Raw genomic sequence first — 17,503 nt, forward strand, 5'->3', positions numbered from 1 at the left:
AATAAAAATAAGCCTTAGAAAACGGCAATATTTACACACAACCAAAGCATTTCTAAAGCATTCTACGCGTAATGCACAAAAAGGTAACACCATCCATGCGCATGTACCTGACCCGCTTTCACGAAATGAAACCTAACTATACTTTTAAACTGACACGCGAGGTCTTCGAGTCTTCAGTTACAGTGAAGACAACAAACACGCGTGTGAGCCAAGCTTCCCTGATTTTGCACGATAATGAGTTGGATTTCTTGCAGTCCGTTTGGGCAGGAATTCTAACTTAAGGAAGGCGATTTTTTCTATGTAGTCTCTGCTTTCGTCCTAGCCGCTTACAACCTATTTTTTTGGCCTGCGCATTGCAGGTCAGCCCCTGTCCCCCCCCCCCCCCCTCCCCACACACTCACATACATTATATCCATCTATTCGTTCATTTATTTACCGAAATTTTTTCAGTTGATAGTAAGCAATCGAGTTATTTAAGTAAGTCGCCTCTGTCAATTCGCGCTTTCCTAACCGTTAACCCACACCGACTCCCAGTGGTGGTGGTGGTGGTGGTAACAACTTTATTAACAATCCGGCAAATTCGTGGCCTGGGCCTAGGCCGCCCCCGAGGAGGTCCGGAGATCCTGTCTCCTCGCAGTTCGCTTTTATTATTGTTATCATTATTATCATCTCTTTTTTTTTTTTGTATGTGTACATGCGCGGGTCGAGAGACGCCTGTCTGAAAACGTCGCGTCGGCAAGCGTGGCAGCCTTGCCGGGCACGCGTATTTGTTTTTCCGCTCAAACGCACACAAGCACGACGACGCCCGAACCTTGAACCTCTGCCCCCCCAGGATGCGGCGTGCACCCGCGATAACCACGCCACCTTGCACAATGCACCGCGCAACCCGATGCGCGCAACGCGGTCGCGAGTGCGCGTAACCAACCCGACGCAAATCGAGGAAGGGAGAACCGAGCGGTGGCCCTTTTTTGTCCCGGGACGCCCGTGACAGTGTTAATGACTTCCTCACGTCTTGATGCGTGTAGTACATATACACTGCTTGTTTTGACTTTTGTCTTCTTGACCACACACCATATAGCAGGTCCTTCGCGAGTGTTCATTTTTGTTCCCGAAGACGCCTTGCTCACTGAAGGCACGCTGTACTTACCTGCTTGTGAGCGCTCTTATGTAGCGTGCCCAATTAGTGTTACGATGAGATCTCGCAGGTAACGCTGACTGCGTGAAATTTGCTTGTTACACGCAGACTCCGAGATTTACGGCAAACGCGTATAGCTTTGTCGCTTTGGTTTGTATGAATACGCGCATGGTGGGGTATAGGCGGCGTATCATTCACGCGATTTCTATTGAAAGCCTCGATCCTGCCACACGATTTTGCTGCGAGCCATATTTAAGAGAAAACTTGAAACTAACTAGCCGTCATGATTCATTAATTGATTCGTTGGTTGTCGTGTAAACTGAAGCCTACACATGAAGGACAAAATAGCGGTGGGCAACGGATTAAACTTGAACACCTGGTTGTTTTTTTTTTAATGGGCACCCAAACGACGGTACACGAGCGTTCTTGTATTCCGCCCTCATCTATACGCGACCGCTCGTGCCAGAAAACGAACCTGCGTTCAGCAACAAATTGCCGAATCCATTGAACGGTCTGTTGTTGTTATTGTTAAAGGCATTTCTAAAGAAAAGGAGAAAAGAGCGGAGGTATAAGGCGTGGGGGTGGGGTGGGGTGGAGGGTCGGCGGGCTGATGGCGAGGTTGAACCGGCTTTAGATTTACTTGGGTGAAATACGGAATATATAGATGCACGTTATAGCATGCAAACACGAAAGCACTGTCGCAATATAAGAGATACTAAACTAATAATTAAAGTACAAAAGTGATTGCGACGTCCGCATACTGTTGGAGTAGAGCAGTGCATTAAACCTGGGGCTCTTGAAAAAGGCAGATGATTACTCTTACAGCCAGGGGCGTAGCCAGGGGGGGGGCTTATGGGGCTTCAGCCCCCCCCGAAATTTTTTCGTGCTGTCCATGCACCGCTGACCAAAGCGACCCCCGGCGCCGGAAATCACTCTGGATTTTGTCTAGAATGTCTTTTTGACGCTCGAAAAGACATTTAACCGCGAAGATTGCGAACTCGGGCTGGATTTCGTGGCAATGCCTATACACCGGCAGTCACATAACGCCAAGCAGTCCCATACGAACACAAAGTTTCAAGGGCGCTTTGATGGTGAGCGGGCTCGCCACGGCATCTCACTGAGGCCACGGAATCTATGGAGCGCATGGATATCAATTGCGGAACTTTATGGGTATAAATCTCATAAGCTCTTGATGTGAAACGTGCATTGACATTTCCAAAGTTGTGCTTTAAATTTTCAATTGCGGAACTTTGTTGGTTTAATGTTGTTATAAACATTTGACGCCAAAGGTCCATTGACTTTTCTAAAGTCTTACATGGGAACCAGGGGCGTAGCCAGGGGGGGGGGGCTTATGGGGCTTCAGCCCCCCCCGAAATTTTTTCGTGCTGTCCATGCACCGCTGACCAAAGCGACCCCCGGCGCCGGAAATCACTCTGGATTTTGTCTAGAATGTCTTTTTGACGCTCGAAAAGACATTTAACCGCGAAGATTGCGAACTCGGGCTGGATTTCGTGGCAATGCCTATACACCGGCAGTCACATAACGCCAAGCAGTCCCATACGAACACAAAGTTTCAAGGGCGCTTTGATGGTGAGCGGGCTCGCCACGGCATCTCACTGAGGCCACGGAATCTATGGAGCGCATGGATATCAATTGCGGAACTTTATGGGTATAAATCTCATAAGCTCTTGATGTGAAACGTGCATTGACATTTCCAAAGTTGTGCTTTAAATTTTCAATTGCGGAACTTTGTTGGTTTAATGTTGTTATAAACATTTGACGCCAAAGGTCCATTGACTTTTCTAAAGTCTTACATGGGAACATACAACGGGACAAGCCAAATCAACACACTAGCAGACGAGTTGACAAAGCACGCAGCGAGGTCCAATGAGACGATGTGTTGGGGTGGTTCATTTGTGCCGTCATGTCACATAAAAAAGTATCAACACTTTTTAACCTACGCCAGAACAACCATGTCAAGACACTAAAGCCAGCCAAAGTAACTACGTTCTTATTTATTTTTTCTACTTTGACTTTTATTCGCCGAGAACACATTGAGCCTCTTCAATTTCTTTGTTCTCGCTACCCTACCCGCGGGCTGCCAGAGCGAGCCAGAGTGCATATGTTTTTCTCGTACGGCCCCGACCACCGCGCGGTGCACTTCGGTGGGCATTCGGTTTGCTCTGGCCGAGCGGATTTTCACCTGACAGAGTTTTGAAAGCTTTCTGGCTAGCAGACGAGAAAAAAAAAAAACAATGGTCGCTCGCCGCCATCACTGTGGGGACTCGAAGGATTGCACCGCGTTCCTTGAGCGGAACCTTTCCGGAAAGTCTTGTTTCGCCGGTGTATGATACTGAGCAATATGCGTATGGATCTCAGTGGGCCAATCGTCTCATGTTTTCTTCGGTATTAATTCTGTAGCCCCATTAGGTGCCCGATGTAGGCATTCGATTCTGACCAACATACTTTCCTATGCGTTTTTTTTTCCATTTCGGTGCCTCCGCCTCACAGAAAAAAATACATTGTTGCGGCGCAGCGAATTGTCGCATGGTGAAAGTTCGATTTTGATACTTCTTTTGCGGAAAGTAATGGGCGACGGGACGCTTCAGTTGCCGGATACGTTTATTATATTATTGCGAAAGCAATTATAAGGACACTCCAGGCGCATTCCTGCCGTCGCCGTCGCCCTCATGTTTCGTATAAAGTCCAAGGGGGATAAAATCGTGACCACGCGCTGCATGCTGTATGTGCGAATGAAAGCGTAGGGGGGGGAGGTGGAATGGGTGAGCCGACGATGGTGGCTTAGTCTTGTGTGCGCAAAGGAGAAAAGCGGGGAGCAAGCGCGCCGCCTTCCGTCGCACGCAATACATCGGGGGGAGTGGATGGAATCGGGGCGGAATCCAGGATTCTGTGTATCTATGATTGTGCAACATGTTTATTTGCCTTGTTTGACGCATTACATACAGTTACTTTTTCTTACATACATAGACTCATCGGAGACTTATACGTATACTTAAATATCTTGTTGCGATGTTCTGTGTATACATGCAGTGAACTATGTTTCCAGTGACACTTTTTTTGTCCTTTATCAAGCCGTATTTTCACATTTGTATATCCCATTGTATCTTTGCATTTCTAATGTACGAGGGCGAGTCAAATGAAAGTGCGCCTACCCTAACCACGCAATAATGGTTCGGTTCATTATCTGCGAGGCATGCGCGTAGGAGAACGGCATGTCTCATTTACAAAAGTGACACACAGGTGTGAAGATAAATGTTCTTTAATGCTCTCATACACTGGGTTGAATATGGTTGCGTCACATAATGGGCACTTCAAAAGTTGAACAGCTAGGTGTCGCGAAGTTTTTGACAGCTAAAGGTGCTTCCGAAACAGAAATTAATCGCCGTATGGCTGCCGTTTACGTTGAACACGGCATTTCATTGACCACTGTGAAGCGTTGGAGCAAACGGTTCAAAGGACGTTGTAAAGACATTCCAAGGCCGGGCCATAACCATCGTGCAATCACCCCCCACACAATTTCAAAGGTTCATGAGCTGATGAAACAAGAACGGAGAATAAGCATCGATGAACTGGCAGACCGTCTGAACATCAGTCACGGTTCGGTTCACGCCTTAATTCATGAGCTTCTCAGTTCTCGGCTCTTTGGAGCGCAATGGATCCCCAAGATTTTGATCCATAGCGAGAAGACGGAGTACTTTCGCGCTGCCTTGACTCATCTGATCGGTTATCACAATGAGGATGATGAATTCATGTTTGCAATTGTGATCGGGGACGAACCTTGGTGCCACTACTACGAGCCTGAAACACGACGGCAAAGCTTACAGTGGAAACATTCGAATTTACACGCCCAAAGAACGCAAAGGCCATCATTTCCGCTGGAAAGGTGTTGTTGACTTTTCTTTCGGTCGTCAGGGTCCATTACTGATAGAATTTGCTAAATCTTGAGAGGCTATCAATTGTTTCCGATATTGTGAAACGCCAGAACGGCAGTGTGTCGCAATCAAGAAGGAACAACGTGGAAAATTGACGAATGGGGTCATCTTGTTCCACGACAATGGCTGTCCCCAGGTCGCTTATGTGGTTAATACAAAACTGGCAAAATTCAAGTGGGAAACGCTTCAGCATCCGCCATACAGCTCAGACCTGTCACCTTGCGAATTCTACATTTTGGGGCAACCAAAAAAACAGCTCAAGGGAACCAGATACAGACTTTTTGAAGCAGCAACCCAAGGAGTTTTATAAGACGGGAATCACGCGACTCGTTAGTCAATGGGACAAATGTCTAAATTCTCATGAAGACTACTTTTAAAAGAAGTACCTCGTTGTTGGCTCACATTTATTTGGCTTGCCCTCGTATATCTTGCAGAATTCCTGCTTTTTATACGTGCCCTCTGTTGCGACTGATTTCGGTGCAATTACTCACGATACACGACCGGTGACAGCTGCTTCTGCGTAATACATTAAAACAAATTACAGCGTCATTGAGATTTTTCACTGGCCATTGCATATATACAAGAATGTAAGCACGGTTTTTGCATGACAAAGTTTCATTAACATATTTGTCCTCAACTTGTTCAGTTCATTGCCTTTTAATTTTTCATATCAGTGGCATGCACTGCTTTCCTGGTTTCGAACTGATATAGTTCTAAAGTTCGTGTGATATTTTCTTTACTTAAATAGACAAAAATATGGAAGCATTGATATCAGTTATTTTGGGCAATATTTTTGGCACATACGAGTATATTCTTTTATGAAGAAATACACATTTTATTGTTTTGACTGTGCGTAGCGTTCAAGAATTCGTTTGCAGCATCTTTGGCAATGACAATGCAGTTATTCATGTATTTGATCCCTTGACAAATTGTTTAAGAGGAAGCTTTAGCTCGGGCCCAATCCGACGCGACCTATTCAAATACTTGTAAAACGCAGAAACCCTTTTCTTAGATAATCCTGCTAATCGCTATTACTGAAATTCGTTGCATTTGAGAGAGAAAGTTAAATCCTAGTTCTGTTGGAAATACAACTTCGATTTAGGGCCTGAATGTTGTTTAAAATATTTTGAAAAATTCGAAAGTTTGAAAATATAGAAGCACGACGTTTACAAACTAATAGCTATGCATGAATAACAGACACTGTGGTTCTGTAAACGGCATCTATTATAACAGTCAAAGGGGGCAAGTTTGCTATGTCAATTTGTATTTTACGTGAAGTGGTTACGTTGTGTACAAGGGTTCTGCACAAGCCGTATTTCCACAATATTAAATTTTTTTGAGAATCATGTGTAACATATCCATTTTGTCCGCTGTAGATGTAATATTAGATGCAATTCACAGAATTGTGATATCATTTTTCATTGTTGAGTCACGGAGTTTTAAACTTGATAGCTTCGTTTGCTGAAAATTTTCGATTTGGCCAATTTTTAATAAATAATTGACCACCTAAATAAAAAATTTGAAAGCAGTAGTCACTAGAATTAAACTTTTAAATGCAACAACAAAATTTCTGGCTACGCCACTGGCCCCGTATATATATATATATATATATATATATATATATATATATATATATATATATATATATATATATATATATATATATATATATATATATATATGTACACACGTAGGGCCAGTGGCGTAGCCCCCCCCGAACAAAATTTCTGGCTACGCCACTGCTTACAGCATGAAATGCTTGCACATCATCTAAACAAGAGTAAGACCAAAGACGTTACTTTCACTGTGACTGTAGGGACAGTCACAATGAGAGCTTGACACGTGGTTTACTATTTAGCAATAGTTTCGACCGTTTGTTACGAGTATCGTGAAGCGTGAAGCTGTAGCCGCGACTTCGAGTTTTAGGCATATGACACGCTATATCCGCGGCATGAATTTTCTCGAAGTTCTGCACCTATGAGGACTCGTATAGCTTTAAAGACAAATGAATTTCGCATCCATTTGCCCAGAACGCGCTATCAAATACGGTATTACAATGTTTACCTTATGCACTTGCTTTCTTTGAGTCGTTATTCCCTCTACAGGCACAATAGACATATCACGCCTTGGGCTAATGAGTCAGAACAGGCATTGACTTATTTGCTGCCGCTTGAAACTGGCAATTCGCAATGGGCTCATTATACTGGACGGGTTTCTCCTAAAGACTCTGGCATAGTAATTAATAATACGAGCGAAAAAGTGCCATTTGCCTTCTTTTAATCTTTACCAGCCTTTGTATGCCGACTTTGGTCTGCTGCGCAATCCACAGGAAGGCTATAGCGCGCACGAGTTTACTTTGTCTCGTCTGCTGCACTCACGTTGGATATTTACTTGCACGCAAACTATCCTTCGCAGACGCCGTTCCTAAAACCATAACGCAGGATTACTTACCGGCTCGAATAGCCAAGGCTATCGAGGCATTTTGCCTTACGAGTGTCTTTTTGCCAAATCCGAATACCAGATTTGGCAACATACGGCTTTCATCACAGCACAAGACAGTAAACCACTATGTTAAACACGTTCGATCCTGCAGTTTCCTCCTGGTAAAGTACAGTCGCACTAAGCTCTAAGCGGTGAAATTAGGCGGAATTAACGACGTCAAGAAAGGAAAACGAAGTCAGAGCACAGTTTACGACATATATCATTGGAATTGGAAACTGAGCTAGTTGGTACTTATTCATCTTCTGGTTCGTGCAGCACTCACAAAAACGCCCATCGTTCTGAGGACGATGGACGCTTATATATATATATATATATATATATATATATATATATATATATATATATATATATATATATATATATATATATATATATATATATATATATGTGTGTGTGTGTGTGTGTGTGTGTGCGTGTGCGTGTGCGTGTGCGTGTGTGTGTGTGTGTGTGTGTGTGTGTGTGTGTGTGTGTGTGTGTGTGTGTGTGTGACAGGAGAAGGAGGTTGCGGACGGAGAGAAACATGGTCGCCCGGACACTGGCTTTTATTCTTCGTCTTTCTCCTTCACCCCTAATGCACTGTACCGTCCTTGTGCGGTTCGCCGCATGCATCCCGCCCCCCGAGAGAGTCAGGTACAGGGGCTGCTGATCCTCACATGAATGATGTCAGTCTGGCAGTCCGGTGATGTCCAGCAGAGCTCAGGTGACCGAGGCTGGCTGTTGCACCCCGGACACATATGCATGCCCCGATGAAGGAAGGTTTGGACACATGGCAGCCATGGGTCATGGTGTCGTTGTGACTTGTAGACACGCGGTGTCTTCTACTCGAACGTTAGGTCTATCGTTAGGTAGAGACGTCGTTGAGGCGACGTCTCTGTTGCTCTGGTACGCCGGGAAAGTTCCCGTGTCATTTCTGCCGGCGCGTGCGGTGTCGTCGCAGTTGTCCTCAGAATTGGTGCACTCTTGACTGTTGGCGTTGAAGAGGCCTTTTGTGACGTTTTTTTTTTCCCCCAGAAAAACAACGTACTTAGGCTTGCCTCGTGTTTAGTTGGTTGGCGAGTTCACCTCTTTCTTGCTGTCGCATTCGTGTTTTCGGCGACGCTCTTCGTCGTCGCCTGTGCCGAAGTCGCCGTGGTCGCTGAAGTTGTTGAAGTTGAGGATGCTGATCTTTGTGATGTTGGGACAGTTGTTCAGGTAGCGTATCTGTCGGAATATGCCTTTGATTGCTGGCGCTAACTGATGTAGAGATGAATTAGTAGCGTGTAAACTGCTCCTTTTCGTGAGATTTGCCTCGTGGCGAGTGCAGTGTGGCAGCCTTCTCAGAAGGCTCTTCCGAGGCTGCCGCAACGACATGACGAATGGACGCTTCTGTAATTCCACAGTGCGTGATGTTGCTCTGCCTGTGCGACACTTCTTCACTTGCAGCGTCTTCTTGAGATGTAGTACGCAGAAGAATGCTTGAGAGTCGCGAAGCAGGTAAATCTCTAGATGAATATGGCTCCAAATTGTTTTCGCCTTGAAATGTATGTGCGTCGGTGCTGGTATTTGTATTATGATTTCGTCCTGGAAGTAAGCAACTTGGCTTCATTTCATTAGAATAAGTAATAGCTGCGCTTGAAATAGGGCGTTGTTTGACAGCCGTTGAAGTGTCACGTGACGAGAAACCCGGTGGCGGGCAGTGAGTGCAAGACAACGGTGTGAGCGCGTCAAATGTCGAGAGCGTAGATATTGAAGATGGTTGCGCGGTCGTCATCATTATGCAAGGCATGCCTTTGTGCGTCCTTTTCTCGGGAGGATCATTGTATGGGAAAGTTGTTGACGATTTCGTCATACGTGGCTTTGGTTGCCACTGATGATGATCGTTGCGTGTAAACTGTGGGTAACTGCGGCGAACCACTTCCGATGTCTCCAGCTGTTGGATAATGAGGGGGTCTGCAGTCTATACTTAAAATCGACTGATCATCTCTTCCTTGATTTTCTCTCCCGATTCATTGTTATCAAATATGTGCGTAGAAGCGAAATGCCTCACCTGTGACGTACTCATTGAAGTGTGACTATATCTCGTTCCGATCATGATGCAGCGGATGCGTGGAGCACGAAGAAGTGGAGCACAAGCTTCCATTCGTCCATCGTTCGCTGATACGGTGCACTTAATTAGGTATGTCCAAAGCATTCGATGATGTGGTCATGACGCCGGTCCCTGTAGGGGGTGGACCTCTGCGCCTGGGGTTCAGGGCGTGGTGTTAAGTACTTGCATGATGATGTGGCGCCGATGAGATTGCGGCCAGGTCTTTACCCTGCCGACTTGTGTGACGCGAGCAGGAGGTTGCGGACGGTTATTGAACTAAATTAGTCTTTGAAAGTAAATTGCGTCAGAAAATGCGTAAAGTACGACTTAAACACAAGTTGCAGAAATGATAGTTTCGGGTTGTTATTCGATCATACGAGAAAATATATACCTGTTGCGCGGAAACTGAAAGACAAAGCCCTTTTCCCGCTGCCTTTTGAGGTCTGTATGAGTGGCCGCGGCCGCTAGGTGGCGCTACCGCGAGCATACAATACATCCTCATTTTCGTAGGCCCTTCGCCTGCCGCAAATGCTTCATTAAACTAACTGAATTTCTCAAAGTAAAATGTGTCAATAAATGCGTAAAATACGACTTACAACCTACAGATATGATAGCGTCGGATTGTTATTCGACTATACGAGAAAGCATAAATCTGTTGCGCGGGAACTCAAGCACGAGTACCTCTTTTCCAGCTGCCGTTTTCCGGGTGAGCCCGCCATGGCGCGAATAATCCCGACCAACAAGAGGCTAACAGCTTCGCTGTAAAACGATAGTTGACAGTCAGCACATGTGTTCTTCTCCTTGTCCTCGTTTTTCTGAGCGCTGTACGAACAAGACGGTGAAGAAGAGTTGAAATCTGGGCCAGTTGGTACATACTTGAACGAAAAAAACAGTCAAAAACACAAAGGACAAGAGGAGAGGTTCACTAGAATCGGTGTAGTCCCAGCAAGGCCAGCAGAGCATGCGCAACTGCATCATCGCTAATCACATAGCATGAAAAGACAAGAAACGCTTCTATCGTGGCCGACTTAGAAATTCAAATTCTTTTTCAAGTAAGCGCACCGAGGTTGTACTAACGCAGTCATCACCTAATAAACTGATGTAGTACGCTTCCAAGATTTCTCGCTCTTCTTTGCCCTTGCCCCTGCCAAGAATCGTCACATTGCTAAACAAAGGATGTGAACCTCTCCTCTTGTGCTTTGTGTTTTTGACTGGTTTTTTCGTTCAAGACGGTGAATATATTGGTTTCCCGTTCGCTCCAGCTGCGAGTGATGCGGTGAGCCGTCGTCACGTGAGCCGTCGTCACGTGAGCTCGAGACCAACAGCGAGCGGGGTGCTGCATCATATAAGCACAGCGTTCATTTGATCAGCCTGCCTCTTCTCCGTTAACCCTTAACTGGCTCACTGCTTTCGTTTCTCCCACATTTGTGTAACGCGCTGCTGCACTTCCACCCACATCGCGTGTGTTCGCAAAACAGCAACAAAGAAAAGAATCGCCACGTTGCGCAACGGCGACGAGGCTTTTCGTCGTTGCGGAGCCCACCGTCCGAGAGACCATCATCATCATTATAACCTGTCTGCATAGTCTCGTCGCCGCACACGGCATCGGTGACACGTGTGGAGCGATGCAAGGGCAGCTCGCTCTGCTTTCCTTTTGTCGTTACGCGAGTAACGCACTCCGGCCACGGCTGCCATTTGGTACCGCGCCCTAAACTAGGGGTCGGCCCTTTTGTGTCTTCTCCGTTCCATAGCTCGGCGCGGAACACATTGACGTGAGACACGCGACGCTCGGCTACCCGCCCTTTGCGCTTTTGGTATAGCTGTCTGTACGGTGCCGTCGGAGAGGAAAATAGACGCGGGGCGTATCATCTGGCGGACCCGTTGCACAACTTACATCAAGGAGCAATTTTTTTCTTTCTTTTAAGCCTCCTCGGCTCGCATCGCGCAGCAAAGGCGCGCTTCTTTGGCGCACGGTACTCGTTCTTGAAGGTCAGGAAGGAGTCCACTCTCTTGGCAAACGTTCTCCTCGTGAGAAATTTCGCCGTCCCTTGGTCTCGGGCGTCTTGCATATGCTTCGCCATTCGCGGTGCATCACAATTTTCAGAGACAAGTGCGAAGCGACTGGCCCAGGTAATCGGCCTCTGCTACACGCCTCTCAGCAATACAGCATCTTCCCGTGATCCATACCGTGTCCACCTATTTCGCAAGCGCGACAGCCTGTGCAGTGCGTGGGAAACACTTAGGTTCCATCGACGTCCGTGCGTTTGTTCGTTTGTCCGGGGATGAAGGGGGCAAAAAAATGCGCGGCTTTAACGGGCGCCGGAAATAGTGCGGTTGGAGAAAAAAAAAGAAACCTGCAGACAATCTCGGGTACTGTCCAAATTACTGTAAGCGCGATTGCAGCACATTCATGCGACCATGCGCAAAATACATCTGCCCATTGCTCTGCTAATTTGTACAAGTCACAGCTTCCCATTTAATCTGAAAGGTCCTGTCCACAACATCGGACATATGCGGCTTTGTCACCACGCTCTCCCAGTGCGTAGCCATTTATGTTCTATTTACAAGCAAGTGAAGTGAGCAACTGCGGAAGGTTTACGTGCCTTGCCCTGTCCCATTCTCTGCTTATGCGCCCGTTACAGACGTATGGCTTAAATTCACGACTGTATAGGCTGACGTAAGTATAGGCGCTTTAGTCTGGGCTGTGCACCCGTTGTCGCTATAGCCTGTCTCTTCAGGTGTACCATAATCAAACGAGCGCGTTCCTAGTTGAATTTCTTGCTTTCTGTACCTATATGAAAGCGTTCACCTACTGCTCCGCGGATTCACCGACCTGCTTGCGAACTCCTCACCTTTCTAATGTGAAGTTTTCTTATTGCCTCAAACCGTGTCATTGTTAACACGGTTTTTTCAACTGAGGCAGAAGTGATGCCTGAGGTCACTTTTAGTGTGTCTGGTATTCGAAAATTGTTAGGAAGTGTCAAACCAGCTAAAGCGTGTGGCCCAGATGATATTCCAGCAGCGATAATAAGGAACAGTTCGGCAACGTTATCTTTGTACTTTCACTGTTTATTTCAGAAGTGCTTAGTTGAGAAAGCACTACCTCGTGATTGGAAATTGGCATGTGTTACACTTGTTCATAAGGATGGACCAAGAAATGACGTTGAGAACTACAGGCCGGTGTCTTTAACTAGTATAACATGTAAAATATTTGAACATGTCCTTTATAGCTGTATAATGGTACATTTGGTTAAACATAACGTTCTGCATCCTAGTCAACACGGACTTCAGCAAGGTTTTCTTGCTCAACGCAGCTCGTTGAGTTCACACATAATTTGGCTCTAGCAATAGATAAGCTTAAAGTAGTTGACTGTATTTTCTTCGACTTCAAAAAAGCATTCGATGTTGTTGCTCATGACCTTCTTATTAGTAAATTACGGGGCTATAAACTGAATGAATCTGTTATTGCATCGATAGCCGAGTATCTCTCTCTAACACGGCAGTCGGTCGTTCTCAACGGTTGTTCTTCCGAATGTGCTCCTGTGACCTCAGGAGTTCCTCAGGGCTCAGTTCTGGGCCATCTTTTGTTTCTGTTGTATATAAATGACATTACTATTGGCCTCAAATCATCGTTCAGAATGTTCGCGGATGACTGTGTAGTTTACGAGACTACAGAGAATGAACGTGATTCCAAATACTTGCAGCATATTTTGAATGTAATAGCATCCTGGTGTGCCCACTCAGAAATGCCGTTGAATGTTAAAAAGTGTGTTCATGCCACCTTTACAAGGAAACGTTCATACCAGTTGAATACGTACACCGTAAATAACGCTGCTTTAGGCACGGCCAGGGAATATAAATATCTAGGAGTATATTTAACAAGTGATTTGAGGTAGGGTAAGCACGTTCACCACATCAAAGTTAAGGCTGCACGTGTTTTGGGTTTTTCAAGACAAAATTTCAGCGAACTTCCACCTAACTTAAAAGAAAACTGTATTTCACTCATGTGCGGTGATTGTTAGAGCACGCATGTGTTTTCTGGGATCCGTATAGCAAAGAGCTGGCTGCTACGCTTGAAAAAATACAGAATAGGGCAGTGCGATTCGTTTTAGTTAATTGGTATCGTCAACTTAGTATATATGAGAGAAAGCAAAACTAAACTTAAATGGGAGGACTTGAAAGATCGTAGCCGAAACCTCAGGTTGAAATTTTTCCATAATATCTACCATTCCAAAACTGGAATCGATAATGAGAAGTACATCCAAGCGCCGTCCTACATGTCCCAAAGAAAGGTCCACAGTCTCAAAGTAAATTAATTTTCCTTTAAAGGTGACGTCTTGCGCTATTCATTTTTTGTTAGATGCATAAGAGAGTGGAATTATCTTCCGCCTACGATTGTATCCATTGTCTCTAATGACGATATTTATCGCGCTTTGTGTAATTAGTTTCTTTATTGGTTTCAAATATGATGCTTATTTTTATGTATCCCCCTGCTGCAATGCCTGCAAAGGCGAAGCAGGTATCAAATAAATAAATAAATAAATAAATAAATAAATAAATAAATAAACTGGCATTGTAACATTGCGTTGAATATTTAGGATTTTACATGCAGTGTGTTCTCCGCGCCTTTCCTGTTAATCTACCTCCTGTAAGAAACTTTAACGTCGATATCAATGTTAAGGCAATTGTATCAGTCACCATTAAAGTGCTAATTACTGTTCTCCCATCATTAATAAACGACAACAGCTCAAAGTAATGCATCGGGGTGAAATCGTCATACTATCATTATTGCGGTCATCCGTTTAAGCGCCTACTTGGATCTCCTCTCAACTAGAAATTGCCACGCCGCAGCTTAACCAGGAACGAGTCCGTTTGGTTAAGGTACACGTAAGGAGACAGATAAGCGACAACAGGTGCGCAGCCGACACTCAAGCGCTTATTAATTCAGCCTCTGCAGTAGCGCATTTGAAAGCCTAAGAATACAGCGCACACGCATAAAAATCATTTGATTTCCGTGAACGTCGAAGGGAGCTCGCGTCTTTGCGATTATAGTGTCCTTCTCCCTTTCAATGCGTCCTCGTTACGTCAGAGAATCGATTGGTACCCGTTAGATTGGATGGTCAAACTTTCTTTTTACATCACGTTACGTATAACTTACCACTTCCTTTCCTTTTTTTTCTTTTTTTTTCAACTTTCTGCCTTATCTCTTCCGCCATTTCTGTTTTCTTTCGGTCCCTCATCCCCTTCCACATGCTGAGTAGCATGTATACGATGCTGCAAGAAATGTGTGCGTTTCATTAAATCTATCTATCTATCTATCTATCTATCTATCTATCTATCTATCTATCTATCTATCTATCTATCTATCTATCTATCTATCTATCTATCTATCTATCTATCTATCTATCTATCTATCTATCTATCTATCTATCTATCTATCTATCACTTCGATATGCGTTTCATGGTGACATCCGTATCAATTCCTGCATAAATACAATTTTTTTGTAGCTATCAAGCTTACCTTTCCAGCAAGCCGCGAATAGATCCGCATGCCAGGAGCATGCAGTGCTGCTTTCATGGTCACCAACATTATTTTTTTTTCACACAGCGCTAGGGAGCTGAGAGCGCCTGCAAAGAAGAATAGAGATAATGACACCGGCATACTTTCTCCATATGCTTCCAAGAGCCCAGCAAGTGCTCATCTTCGCTTGGCTATGCGATTTTAATCTGATCGGTCCACATTACTCTCTGCAGCTCCAGACTGCAGTTCTCATCGCATATCTCCGAGTGATTTCCTTTTTTCTAAGTTTTGTTTACTTCCTGGGATATTGTTTCGTCACAAGGCCAGGCTAAGGAGGTCAGTGGTCTCACCCGTGGGCTTCTTGCTTATAAGGGGGCCAGTGGGCCCCGATGGGTCGTGCACGTTTTGCAAAGAAAACACGGTGCTCTCATTGTAAGCAGTGGCTTTGCTGTATAATTACTCCAATGCAGAGAAACACAAGACACTTGTTCCGCATAGCAAATAACTATAAAGAAAATCAAAGCGTGTCCAATCATCTGTGCCCGACGATGAGACGGTCCAGGAGTTCTACCTCTTCTTTGTGCAAGTTTACCGAAGGCTCTCTAAATCATACTAAAGCTTGTGACAGGCATCAGACTCTGCGTCAATTGATAAGTGGCGCTTGGAGGGGAAAAGTGCCGAAAGCTTTTGTGACGCTAGGTCCACCGGCATCTGGCAACACCCTTTCTCCTCCTCTCACATTTAAGTTCCCGCTCTCTCAAATTTTATCTCCCGCGAGCCCTGATACTGTCGTCCACAAAAGTTTACGGGACACGTAATTTGCCAAGCCCAATTCTCATGAAGCCTGGGCACAGCTAGAGCCTTGAGTTCAATACTACGGGTTGTGGTAGTCTGTGCGACCAACACAGTGATCGAGTAAATTACGGAAGGTTCATGCCTTAAAACCGTACAGAAATTCAGATTCGCCATGAAGCACGTGTCCCGTAAACTTTCGCGGCCGACTGTACTTGTATTTGTTCGCGTAATTACGCACCGCGTGGATCGCCTCGGCATACTGCGTCAATACGAAGCTTCCGGGGCTTACGAGTTAGCGCCGATTTACGCTCGAGCCGCCCATCGCCGCAAGCCGCACCGCACGCTTGCGGTCGCGCGAAACATTGCACATATCCAGCACTTGTGCACAAATTACCATTTACACTGTGTATACCTTACACATTGTAAACCGAAGACGAGCTGTTACGCGTCCGAGGAGGAAATCGGCCGCCCATCACAACAAGCGTCGTCGGCTCTGCCCCTTTCCTCGAGTTCGCCTCACCCACGGCACCGCGGCGTGCCCGTCGGCCGATCGGCTAGCCGGGCGGCGGCGGCGGCTTGCGTAATGCAGCCCGCGCTGCAACCGGCGACCAGCTGCGAGAAGCGTCGAAGGCGGCCGGAAAGTGGAGAAAGAGGTTGCCGGGTCTCCGCCGGTCGCACAGTATGCTTGAGCGCCCTTGCCCCTTCACTACCCGCGCTCTGCGGCTGCCGCGATCCAGTCGCGCTCGGGGCCTCTCACTGGCTTTGTTCGACGCCGAGTGACGTGTGCTGGTTGTTCGAAACTTGTTCGAGTGGGTTTCCCTTCTATTTCTTTCTATCTTTCTTTTCTTTTTTCCTGTGCTGCGCCTGGAATTTCCAACGATCACTGACGATCAACAAGCCTGCCTTTAGACACTGGCCACACCTGGCTTTCTGAGCGGCGGGCGGCTTCGTATCTGCAACAAGCATCGTCTCTTGGACCTCGCCTCGAGCCGTTGCTTCTCGCCTCGAGCCGTTGCTTCAAAAATCGCTACTGTGTTTATTGGAAACGGATGCTACAGATGCAGGAGGCATGGTGCGACTACTAGCCACTGAATTCGACAGTCGCGCTCTTTTCCCAGCCTTTCGTGTTTGAAAGACAGTGAACAAGAGGCATCGTTCGGATCCACCACAAAAGCGCAACCGAATACGTCTGAATCTTATCAGCTGCCCACAGGAAGTTCGGTGCTCTTCCACTGGTACGCTGAAAGAGCCGCTGGAGCTTCGGGCCGGAAGTTCTGCCTTCGAGTCGGAAACGTTGTCAACTATGGAGACGAATTCGTGAGTAGTGCTACTCATTCTACAATCATTTTGGTTAAGGAACTGCTAGGTATTGCTACGCTTGGGGGAATGCTATGCTTGCTGTGTTTGGAACACGCTACAAAAAAGAAAGGGGGGCGGGGGAATGCGCGTGGAACACACAGCAGTCTTCCTGTATAGTCCAAGGCCTTTTTGTTTTTCCTGTTACGTGTTTATCTCAATAGGGTCTTCATTCG

At 45.9% G+C, this 17,503-nt stretch overlaps 2 protein-coding genes across 5 annotated transcripts in view; one reads left to right on the forward strand and one right to left on the reverse strand.

Annotated features, from left to right (window-relative positions):
• Positions 1-17,503, reverse strand: part of LOC139052441 (flavin-containing monooxygenase 5-like) — a 144,410-nt gene that overhangs the window by 63,210 nt on the left and 63,697 nt on the right. The gene's annotated exons all lie outside the window — the stretch shown is intronic.
• Positions 1-17,503, forward strand: part of LOC135898891 (flavin-containing monooxygenase 5-like) — a 101,334-nt gene that overhangs the window by 29,464 nt on the left and 54,367 nt on the right. Inside the window, exon 1 of one of the 3 annotated variants that reach the window (XM_065428088.2) lies at positions 16,601-17,288. The exons of the other annotated variants lie outside the window; for them this stretch is intronic. Within the exon in view, the coding sequence (XP_065284160.1) occupies positions 17,275-17,288 (14 nt within the window). The 5' untranslated portion in view covers positions 16,601-17,274. Of the gene's footprint in view, positions 1-16,600; positions 17,289-17,503 lie in introns of those variants that run through there. 3 annotated transcript variants of the gene reach the window in all.

This window comes from Dermacentor albipictus, unplaced genomic scaffold (assembly GCF_038994185.2).
Source record: "Dermacentor albipictus isolate Rhodes 1998 colony unplaced genomic scaffold, USDA_Dalb.pri_finalv2 scaffold_23, whole genome shotgun sequence".
Taxonomy (NCBI): Eukaryota; Metazoa; Arthropoda; class Arachnida; order Ixodida; family Ixodidae; genus Dermacentor; species Dermacentor albipictus.